Source organism: Pteronotus mesoamericanus, unplaced genomic scaffold, assembly GCF_021234165.1.
Source record: "Pteronotus mesoamericanus isolate MK-2021 breed Mesoamerican mustached bat unplaced genomic scaffold, CSHL_Meso_final contig_56, whole genome shotgun sequence".
NCBI lineage: Eukaryota > Metazoa > Chordata > Mammalia > Chiroptera > Mormoopidae > Pteronotus > Pteronotus mesoamericanus.
This window is the reverse complement of record NW_026555201.1, coordinates 19,424,858-19,437,428: the sequence shown is the minus strand read 5'-3', so window position 1 is coordinate 19,437,428 and position 12,571 is coordinate 19,424,858. Positions and strand designations below refer to the sequence as shown.

Below are 12,571 nucleotides of genomic sequence, written 5' to 3'. Positions count from 1 at the left end.
ATGACACAGGAGTGAGTTTTCTGGCTTTCACTTTTTCTTCTCTTTTCTTTCCTCTTTTCTCTCTTCCCTCTCCTCTCCTCCCCTCCCCTCCCTGCTCCCGTCTCTTCCCCCCTCCCCTCTCCCGTCTCTTCCCCCCTCCCCTCTCCCATCACCCCCCCCATCCCATACCTGGAACCACAGACACTGGTAACCGAAAGTACCAATGGATACAGGCCAAAAAAAGCCCCAACAAAAGCCTAATCCCTTTAACCAAATGCTGGGAGAAGAACACCATTGCAAGGCAGAAAACTTAAAAATAATAATAACCACTCTACTCCAGCCATACACCATGGAAAAAAGTCTTAGTCCCACCCACACACACATTGACCAGTAAAGGCCAACCAGGAAGTGTAGGCTTCCACCATTGCATGGTTTAATAAGGTACTCCAACACCCATACCCTAGTGATGTCAGATTAGGCTAGATACAGAGCCAGACAAAACTTTTATCCCTATTAGATGGTTAAGTAGCCCTCCCCCTGCTTGCAATAGAGACCACTATTGATGCCGTATCTGTTTCCATCACCATTTATCCTCCCTTTCCCTGTGGAAAGCCTGGACTTCCACACCCCGCCCCCCCACCCCTGCCTGGCATTAAGGAGGACCTCTTACTCCTTCCTGCTGGGGTGATGTCTAAAGAAACCTAGTGGACAGTGAATACTTTTCACCACCATCAAGCAGTAGAATCCTGCTTCCCTCCCCTCATGGTGTTAGTGGAGGCTATATGGGGAATAGTAGTGGGACGTTGATAACCCTTCTCAGCCTGGGAGGTATCATTGTAGGATTTGGCCGGGAGCCAGAGTAACAAGGAGCTGCCCCATCTCTGGTGTCATTGTAGGCCAAGTGAGGAACCTGGACTCACTATCTTACTCTGCTAAATCAGGGCCAGACTAATCAAGCTGACATAGAAGATTTAAGCAAGATCTAGAGTTGTCACACACCCAGTGTTCAGATTTCAATTGAAAATCAATTGTCATATGAAGGAAAATTTTAAATAGAAGATAATCAATAGAAACTAACATTGCTATGACAGCAGTATTAATCTTAAAATTATCTGACAAAGACTATAGAGCAGGTATCATGAGAATGCTTCAACAAGCAATTACTAACATGCCTAAATTAAATAAAAAAATAAGTCTCAGCAAAAAAGAGTTTGCAAAGAAATGGAAGATATTAGGAAGAAGTAAATGGAAATTTTAGAACTTAAAAATCAATAAACAAAATAAATGTTCAATGGATATCATCAACAAGAAAATGGAGGGGATAGAAGAAAAAATTGGTGACCTGAAAAATAGAACAGAAATCACCAAATCAGAGCAACACAGAAAATAGACTGCAATAAAAAGAACAGAGCATCAGGGGCCCGTGGGATGGTAATGAAGAGCTAATATTTGTACTATTGGAGTCTGAGAAGAAAAGGAGAAAGAAGGCATGCCAAGAATAAAGAAGTAATAAAAGATGGCCCAAAACTTACCAGACTGGGCAAAAGAAACAAACTTACAAATGCAAAAAGCTTAGCAAATTCTAAAGAGTATAAACCATAGCAGTCCCCAGCAAGATGTGCTATATGCAAACCTCTGAAAAACTAAAGACAAATTTAAAACCTTGAAGGCAGTGAGAAAGAAACTACACTATGGGGAGGAGGGTGGAGTCAAAGGAGAAATTTCTCATCAGGAACTGTGTAGGCCAGGAGGAAGTGGCATAACAATTTGTCAAGTGCTGAAAGAAAAGATACTAAGAAGACTTTTGAAGTCAACTTTTGCTTGCAGTCTATTACAGCTGTTTTCCGCTATTTTTCATTGTGGTAGAAAACTTCAAAAATAAAATAGCAAAGTGCATTCCCACTGAAGATGCATAAGGTTATTTATACTTATTTTATAATTTTTGATTCTCAGAGAATTCCAAAAGAAAGTAATTTTCTGCTTACCCACTTTGAAAAGTTCAGCTAGCTTAGTTTTCATAATTTCAGTCTCATTGGGTGAGTTTGAGTAATTCATTTGTATTGTCAAAAAACAACTGTTTCAGTGGTATTCTGCTGACTTTCTGATATTTTGAAAATTTTTATCATGACTAAAAACACGTAATGTTAACTTCCATCTTAACCATTTTAAGGGTACAGTTCAGTAATGTTTATTGATTGTACAACAAATCTCTAGAATTTTTCATCTAGTAATACTGAAATACTACTCATTAAATACTACCCTGTGCTCTCTTCTTCCCTCAGTCCTTTATAACAACCTATTTTCTGTTTTTATTATTTTGACAACTTTAGATACTTCATATAAGTGGAATCATAAAAGCATTTGTCCTCTTGTGACTGGCGCTTTTGTTTTTTGGGGGTTTTTTTTGCTAAGCATATTTATCTTGAGGTTCATCTCTGTAACAATTTCCTTTTTTAAGGCCATACTCACTTTCTGAGTTTTAAAAATTCATGTATTGAAGGCATGAAACATTCATATATTGTTTAAATGACTTCTTGATATTAGTTTTCTCATAGTACATAAGAAACTCAGTATTCGTTAAATTTGGACATTAAATATATTCAGTTCTTGCTGATGAAGTTACTTTCTCCTTGTCTTTTTGATTACTGTGTTCTCAGTTTCTTATTTAAAGACAAATATTTTATTAAAATGTCCGTATTTTTAAATGAACTATTTCTCTTTCTCAGACAGTTTCAACTGTGGTTTGATTTTTGACAAAACTCAGAATCCAGCATAATTAATAAAGACTCAGTTTGTCTTGCAAGTTAACATTGAGTAAATCTTTTTTAAAAATTTTTAGAAATTACAGTTGACATTGAATATTAGCCTCAGGTGTACAGCACAGTGTTTATAGAACTTATATAACATAAAAAGTGATCCCCCCAATAAGTCTAATACCTACTTGGCATCATATATAGGTATTACAATATTATTGGCTATATTCCTTATGCTGTACTTTGCATCCCCATGACTATTCTGTAACCACCAATTTGTACTTCCTAATCCCTTTACCTTTCACCCTCTCCCTGAACCCCACTCTGGTCACTGAGTAATTCTAATGCAGATAGAATCCTACCTGCTTGTGTAGTATATCATATCCAAATTGCATCCTATGACTTGGTTAACAATTTTATACTAACACCTTTTGTTAGATTTTTAAATAATTTTGTAAAAACCCATTTGGATCATGTCTTCATTTTGAGATCTATTAATTTATCCAAAATTATTTTTTTGACTCAAGGCTACTGGATTATTATAAATCTCAATAAAGCCAGTCGTTTACCATTTTTCACTTACACAGTTCATAAAGAATGTCATCATTTGCTAAGTGGCATATCCTATTTTGTCCTTTTTTGCATTGCTTGAATGAATCATTAACCATTTACCTTGAAGCATCAAAAAAGTTGCCCATCTGAGAAACAGCCCAATGATCTGACATTCAGTTATGAACTCCTATGAGAAATCTTTGGGGGCGGGTTTTCCCAAGAAATCTTAAAATAGATATACTATATTTTTTTCTAATTAATATCATATGAGCTGCTTATAATACCTCAGTATGTTTGTTCTAAAGAAAATCTAGCCATCTGTTTTCAGTTCCTCCAGGGTCCCTCAAACTGAATTTCTATTATTCTAGATAACATGTATTTTGTTTCACATTAACTTAAACATTACATGAAATAACTCATTTAAACCTCACACAGCTTGCTTGGTAAGTCACTTGTAAATGAAGCTTTAAATGTTTTAAGTTAATGAATGTCACACAGCAGTCCAGGCAGAGATGGGAGTGTAACTCAAAGTCTGCAGAACTTAAATGTTTATGCTTCTCTTTTTCATCCAACCAGCATTTGAATAGCTTTTTGAGATTATTCATGGTAGATAAGAATTAATATACTGGGATTTTATGTATTTTAATATACCTGTTTTTTATGTATTAACATTTGTAAAACAATAGTTCTGGAGTATAGGAGAGGTTTGTGGATTGTATTTACATTATATATATTTATATTTTATATATATATTATATATATATATATATAAACGTTTAGCTCAGGATTGCTGCAGGCCCTGCTTCCTGCCAGGAGTTTTGGAACTTTACTCTTATTTTCTTTTAACATCCTTCCTGTTTTTATAAATTTTGGATTGTCTATATTTGGCTTTGACCTGGTATTTCCTTGAGGCCATGCTTCCCGTATAGTTCCCTTTTCTGCAAGTAGCGTAGCTACATTGAGGTATTCTTTTCTTCATAGTCTTTATATCCTGTGAATGATTTCTAATACTGTACCTAAGTAAAACAGAAGTGATTTTATGTGTATATATCCCTAATTATTGAGATTTTGCCTAGATTCATATTCTCTTAGAACATAGTACAATGTTTTATTCCACTTACATCTTTTTTTGTTGTAGATTCATATATTTATTTGTAGTATACAAATATTCTTGTTTAATTTTATATTACATTTTTCAAAACTGTAATAAGAAAACATTACCTCAATTAATTATGACTTCTGTAAAATTCTCATGGAAATCATAAAAAATGAAATATTACTTGGTACTGGCAGAAATGTTTACAACATATTATTAAGTTTTAAAATACCAGGCTACAAAATGATATGGTTGCTATTTTGTAGTCTGATATACATATACAAAATAAACTTGCCACAAGAAACTTGGATAACAAAAAATTTCTTCTCACAAAAAAAATACAACTAACACAAATTCCTCCTGAGCCTACCTCTTACAGATGATCTCTGTTAACTTTATAGAGTATATTCTTTCGTTTTTCTTTGTCTTTCTGCGTATGTGAATGTGTCTGTAAAAGTTACATCTCTACATAGATACTCATAGCTAGATGGGTAAAGACCTTCTTAAAGCAAAAGATTGACTAACTGACTTCATAAAAACTTTTAAGATTTAGTGAAATAGAAAATGCTGTAAGAAAAGTTTTTTAATGCAGTGAAAATATGAAAAAAATATTTGCAACACATCTATTAGTCAGATACAGAGAACAGCAAATATTTTTGTGTATCATTAATTAGTACCATTATCCATCTGTCACATCATGCAAGAACTTTAATTTATCTGGACTTCTGGCCATGATGGAGGCATAGGGAGACACACTTTGCCTCCTCACACAACCAAAAGAAGGACAAGAACAAATTTAAAAAACAAAATAATAAGCAGAACTGCCAGAAAATCAAACTGTGTGGAAGTCTGACATCCAAGGATTGAAAGAAGAAACATTCATGCAGACTGGGAGGAGGGGTGGAGTCGAACAGCTGGAGCAGAGAGGACCCAGGGCAGGGCAGCCACTGGAGGACTGGGACAGGCAAGGCGGCGGCTGGCAGACAGGGTGGCCCCACATTTGCTTGTGGATGAACCAAGAGGAACAACTGGGGAGTGAGACAGATGGTGCAACCTGGGGTTCCGGCGCAGGGAAGTGAAGCCCCAAAGCCTCTGGCTGTAAAAACCTGTGGGGGTTGTGGCAGCAGGAGAAACTCCCAGCCTCACAGGAGAGCTTGCTGGAGAGACCAACAGGGTCTGAGAATGTATACAAACACACCCACCCAGGAATCAGCACCAGAAGGGCCCAGTTTGCTTGTGGGGAGTGGGGGAAGTGGAAGTGACTGAAAGCCAGCCCAGGGCCGAGCAAGCAGCACTGTTCCCTCCCTGACCAGCCCCCCCCCCCCCCCCCCCCCCACATACAGCATCACAACGCAGTGACCTGGGTGGCCCTGCCCTGACGAATACCCATGACTCCGCCCCTTACAAAGTTACAGGCTCACTGAGACAAATAAAAGTACGGCTCAAGCGAAAGAACAGATCAAAACTCCAAAAACACAATTAAGGGATGAAGAGATAGCCAACCTATCCGACGCACATGGAAATCAAAACACTGGTAATCAGGATGCTCACAGAAATGGTCGAGTATCGTTGCAAAATGGAGGAAAGAGTGAAGGCTACACAGAGTGAAATAAAGAAAAATTTACAGGGAACCAACAGTAAAGGGAAGGAAACCGGGACTCAAATCGACAATTTGGAGTTGAGGGAAGAGAGAAACATTCAACCAGAACAGAATGAAGAAACAAGAATTCAAAAAACTGAGGAGAAACTCAGGAACCTCTGGGACGACTTTATACGTTCCAACATGTGAATCATAGGGGTGCCAGAAGGAGAAGAGGAAGAGCAAGAAATCAAAAACTTACTTGGAAGAATAATGAAGGAGAACTCCCTCGATCTGGCGAAGGAAACAGACTTCCAGGAAATCCAGGAAGCTCAAGAGAATCCCAAAGAGGTTTGGACCAAAGGAAGCACACACCATGGCACATCATAATTAAGTTACTGAAGATTAAAAATAAGGAGAGAATCTTAAAAGCAGCAAGAGAGAAGGAGAGAATTGCCTACCAAGGAGTTCCCATAAGACTGTCAGCTGATTTCTCAGAGGAAACCTTGCAGGCCAGAAGAGGCTGGAAAGGAGTATTCAAAACCATGGAAGGCAAGGACCTGCATCCAAGATTACTCTATCCAACAAAGCTATCACTTGGAACGGAAGGGCAGATAAAGTGCTTCTCAGATAAGGGAAAGCTAAAGGAGTTCATCAGTCACCAAGCCCTTATTATATGAAATGTTAAAAGGACTTAACCTAAGAAAAATAAGATGATCAAAAACTATGAGCAGTAAAATGACAAAAAACTTACAACTATCAACAACTGAACCTGAAAAATAAACTAAGCAAACAACTAGATGAGGAACAGAATCACAGCAACAGGTTACATGGAAGGTTGTCAGCAGGGAGGGGGTGGGGAGAGAATGGGTGAAAAGGTACAGGGAATAAGCAGCCCAACTTGTAGGTACAAATTAGACAGGGCGAGGTTACGAATTGTATAGGAAATGGAGAAGCCAAAGAGCTTATATGTACAACCATGGACATGAACTAAGGGGAGTGGAATGCTGGTGGGAGGAGGGGTACAGAGTGTAAGGGAATCAATAGGAGAAAAAAGTGAGGGAGGGAACAAGAAAAAAATAAGAACTTTATTTTATCTTAGATTCCTTTTTTTACCCTCATTGCTCATATCCAGCTGATCTCCCAGTAACTCCAGACATCTCTGGAATTCATCCATTTCCTCTATTAAATTCAAGCCTCCAACTTAATTGTTCTATACGACTGCCATAGTTACCTAACTGGTCTACTACTCTCATTTTTCTCCACAGTAATTTATTAATATTTTTCATACTGCCCCAAGTGATCTTTTTCAAACACAAACCTGATTTTGTAAGTATCTTACAAAAATAAACATTCACTGATTCCGGGGGTGGGGGTGTGTGTGTCTGGGGGTGGGGGGTGAGAGAGAGAGAGAGAAATGTATTGGACTGACCAAAAGGTCCATTTAGTTTTTTCCATAAAATGAAAGACACATTTCATTTTCACCAATAACTTTATTGGGTTGGATATATTATGTCAGCTCTCTCCCACATGGTAGAACATTGATTGTCCTCAATGTCTCAATTTGATTGCTATCAGCTTCAGCTGGTCTACCTGACTGGAGCATCGTCCAGCAAGAAATCTCCAGCACGAAACTTCACAAACCACTTTGGACACATTCGATCGGTCACAGCACCTTCTCCATACACTGCACAAATCTTTTTTTGCATTTCAGGTCTTATCTTTCTTGAAATAATAAAGCATAATACACTAAAAATGTCTGTTTTCTTCCATCTTCAATGTTAAAATGGTTACACAAAAATTCACTAATTTTGGTGTTTTTAAATGCATGCTGATAATGACAGTTGTCACAATACAATCTAATAAAATTATTTTGAAGTTAAACACAGGTAAGCCCTACTAGAGCCATCTTATGGAAAACACCAAATGAAATTTTTGGCCAGCTCAATTCAATATAAGGATGATCGGTTATGTCAGTTACTCTCACGGAAATTAACGAGACCCCTGTCTAGCCATACATACTTCCTGTTGCAGGATTTTGGTGCCTTTTGTTCTCTCTTCCTGGAACATACTTTTAGTACCTACACATTCTTCAGAATCCTTTCCTGATCTCACCAAATCAAATTATTCTATTCACTGCTAGATACAACAAAATTCTCTGTCGTAACACTTACTGTAATTTTACAGTTATTTGGGTGATTTATCTAACTTTATTATTAGACTGTAAATTCTTTGAGGGGACGGTCCATATTTTTGCTTACCATTGTACTCCTGCCATGTAAGATAGTGCTAGATTTATACTAGACACCTGTTTTAGTCAGCTTTGGCTGCTATAACAAAATACCATAGCCGGTGGCTTAAACAGCAGACATTTGTTACTCACAGTTAAACAGGTAAGCCCTACTAGAGCCATCTTATGGAAAACACCAAATGAAGGTCTGGAGACTAGGAAGTCCACTTCTATATTGGATGAGGGCCCTTTCCTTTTTGTAGATGGCTGTCTCACTGTGTCCTCTGGAGGGGAGATAATCAGCTCTAGTCTCTTCCTCTTCCCTAAAATCAGTAATCCCATTATGAGTGTTCCACCTTCATGACCTCTTATAAAGCCCCACCAAAGCCCCACCTTCTAATAGCATATTGAAGGTTGGAATTTCAACATGAATTTGGGGGACACACATTGAATCAAAATTCAAGCAAAAGATGTAAATAAGTTACAAAAAGAAACTTAAAAATGCCAGTAAACATATTGAAATATTTTCAACCGCAGGTGTAATAGGAAGTAAGTTAAAACAGTGATAAGAGGTTTCATCCCCATCATATTGAGGACATTTTTAAAGATTGATAATGTCAACTGTTCATTCCAGAACATGTCCATTAGGAGTGTGTTGTTAAATAATCATATCATCAAGCCATTCTGTGGAATATTTTCAGCTGTTAAAAGGGAGGTGTTTCATTCCAGTGCATTTAAAATAATCCCATTAATTTTTGTTTTACAAAAAGAAACTCAAAAGAGACTATGAATGTACGTTTATATATACACATAAAGTCATAGCAACAGTACTAGAAAGATACTTGTCATAGTGTTGCCAGTGTTCATCTCTGGGAATAGATCATGACAGTAGAAAAAGAGGTTTAAAGGAGGTCTTTCCTTTTTCTTTTTAACTCTGTGGACTTTCTTTTTTTTTTTTTTATTGTTTTTATAATGAGAATATTATGTGATCTGAAAAAATACAAATAAGTTGTTTAGCGACATAGAGGAAAGCAGCCCATTCTTTACATATAGGAAAGGGATATTAGAACAAAAGAACAGTTTAATATGAAACTACAATCAGTTTAATATTCTTGGAGCTCAAAGTGTGATACAGGAAGGAAGAGGAATGAGGCTGAAAGAGAATACAAAACCAGATTATTGAGGGCCATGTATGTTTTCTCTTCCTCTGGTACAACCATCCAAAAAATTTTTAGTTGGGAATTGACAAGTCATGTTAAATAGATGTTGCAAGGACTTGTGTAGCTGACACATGAAAGTGATTGATAACCTTTTGTATCTGGGTCCCTTTGGCCAGCTTGATGCAGCCTGTGGATACTTTCTCAGGGTTGTGGTTTTGTGTAAAATACAAAGTACAAGAAAAACTAATTATATTGGATTTCATTTATCAAAGTATTAGAAAAACACTATTGTGGTATAGTTATATATGTGCTTTTTTAGCAACCCATTAAATAAAAAGGCCTAATGGTTGGTCTGGTAACTAATTTCAAAATAGTGGTAAGCATAAATAATATTTTAAGATATCGGCATCAATGGAATGGTCTTGTAAATTCTGTCCATGGACCCCAAGTCAGAACTATTACTTATGGCATGAGACTAGAAGCATGGAGATCAGTTAGGAAACTAGTCAATGTGAAGATAATGAAAAATCTTAGTGGAGACAGTCTGACATGATCCTATGACTTTCTAATGTTATCGAAAATCAGCATTTTTTTATTAGGAAGACAATATGTATACATTATAGAAAAATTTGGAAATATAAATGTTTTTTAAAAAAGAAAACATGCTCTATGGTAGTTTTTTAAAACTTATTTAATACATACTCTATCCTAGGTTTTTATTGCTGCTCTTAACATAGTTTTCCTCATTGGCTATACATCTAGTCTTATTCCAATGATACCATCATTACTTAAATGTATTCCTTTCGATGTTACAGGTTTTTGATTGGTCAGGGAGCACATGTAGGAGCTGTCAACAGTGAAGGAGACACACCTTTAGATATTGCTGAGGAGGAGGCAATGGAAGAGCTACTTCAAAATGAAGTTAATCGGCAAGGTAATGTAAAGCAACCTAAATGGAAAAAAAATGTTTACAACTGTTTTAGAAAGAACATAATACTTTTTCAGGAAAATAATTGTGAACATTGAGAGACAATTATAATTTGAGGGGAAAAAATCATCTTAGCTAACACGTGCAGTATTGTTCCATTTGAAAGCTATATGATTTTCAATTCTATATCTTAAAATTTTTTAAGTTGAAAAAGTTTAATTAGTGGTGGGATCAGGCATAAAATATATGTATTAAAAAGAGCTTTTGAGAGAAATAAAACAGGTAAAAAAGAGTAAGACATAGGATGAATTTTATAAATCATAAATTTAAGCAGTCAAGAAGTTCTTACTGAGGAACCTAATGAACAAAATAAACTAACAAAACAGAACCCACTCATAGATACAGAGAACAGATTGACAGCTCTTATAGGGTTTGGGGAGTTGGGTGAAAAAGGTGAAGTGATTAAGCAAAACAAACAAAAAACTCAGAAACAGACAACAATATGATTCATATGTTTATTAGCTTAAACATAGAAAGTTTCCCTCTGGTAATCACCATATTAGGGGGAGGTAGGAGATGGTAAAGGGGGAATAAATGGTAATAGGACAAGAGTTGACTTGGAATGCTGAACACACAATACAGTATACTGATGATGTATTATAGAATTGTACCCTTGAAACCTGTATAATTTTATTAATCAGTGTCACCCCAATAAATTTAATTAAAAAAAAATTTTTTCACTGATAAGATGCTATTTAAGCCAATAACCGAATGAGGTGAGGGAATAAATCATGTGGATATGGGGAAAGAACTTTCTGGACAGAGGCAATCATGAGTGCAGAGATGGAGGCTTCCTGGTGTATTTAGAGAAGGGGCAAGTAGACTAGTGTGACTGGAACAGGCAGAACAAGGAAGAGGCTAGAAGGCGATGAGGTCACAGAAGTAGCAGTGAACCGCATAGTATAAGGCCTTAATGGGTCATTGGAAGGACTTTGACTTTTAAGTGGAATAAGGACCCAAGGGTTTGAAGTAGAGAAATGGCATGAACTGATTGACTGCAGGAAGGATCTCTAAGGGCTGTTGTGCTGAGAATAGATTGTAGGGAAGTAAGGACAGAAGTAGGAGAACGACAATGGCAGAAGTAGAGTAGTGGTAAACAACTCATGGGAGAGGTTGGATTTTAGATACATTTTGAAGGTTTGGCCAAGAGGATTATTGGTGATTAAATGAAGGGTATCTTAGAAAAAATAGAGCTGGAAAGAGTCTTAAGATTTTTGGCTTGAGTGACTAGACAAAGTTTCAGTGTGAGAGGTAATTACTATGGGAAAAGTAGATTTGTAGGGGAAGTTCAGGGGTTCATTTTAAGACATGTTAAGTTTTTTTAACCTATTAGATATTCAGACAGTTGAATATGTTAGTAAAGAGAGGTACAGGCTGGAGATACAGATTTGGGAGTTGTCATTTATTAGACAAGAAGTGAATACCTACTTATAGAGTTTCTTTTAGGACTGATGGGTATTCTCACACTCTGATAATCATAGCACAACTCTGAATTTACTAAATAGAAACTGTTGAATTATATATTTTATGGTATGTCTTGATAAAGCAGTTACTTTATATATAAAATATATATACACATACACATCTGAGGTCTGTCTGGAAAACATCCAGCCATTATTAGTACATGAGAACAGTTTGAATGACAACATGGTACCCTGGGAGCCAAGGAGAGTGGACTGTAAAGTGCACGCATGAACAATGACAACTTCACTGTACTAGTCAGTGGGAGCAGTAGATGCCACTGAGTTGAGTGTATGTACTTGTGTGGCCATTGCATTCAAAATGACTGAGCAACTAGAGCAACAAATCTGCATCAGATTTTGCATTAAACTTGAACATCCCTCTGTGGAAACTATTCAGATGAATCAGAATAATTTCTGATTCACAGCCACAGCTATGGGCCACTGGTAATTGGCAGCTTCATCACAACAATGTGCCCACTTATGCATCCCATCTTGTGCAGTTTTTTGGCAAAACATCAAATTACCCAGGTGACTCAGCCCCCCTACAGCCCAGATTTAGTGTCCTGCAACTTCTGGCTTTTCCCAAAATTAAAATCAATTTTGCAAGGGAAGAGCTTTCAGACCATCGGTGAGATTCAGGAAAATCCAACAGGGTAGCTGATGTCAATTGGGAGAACTGTGTGAAATCCCAAAGTGCCCACTTTGAAGGGGACGGAAGTGTCATTGTCCTCTGTACACTGTCTCATATCTTGTATCTTCTTCAATTAATGT

General features: G+C 36.9%; 1 protein-coding gene across 7 annotated transcripts in view; it reads left to right on the top strand.

The window, feature by feature from the left end:
* Positions 1-12,571, top strand: part of PPP1R12A (protein phosphatase 1 regulatory subunit 12A) — a 136,222-nt gene that overhangs the window by 51,181 nt on the left and 72,470 nt on the right. For all 7 annotated transcript variants that reach the window (XM_054580155.1, XM_054580153.1, XM_054580151.1 and 4 more), the window contains exon 3: positions 10,165-10,283. In XM_054580155.1, coding sequence (XP_054436130.1) covers positions 10,165-10,283 — 119 coding nt within the window. The remainder of the gene's footprint in view (positions 1-10,164; positions 10,284-12,571) is intronic.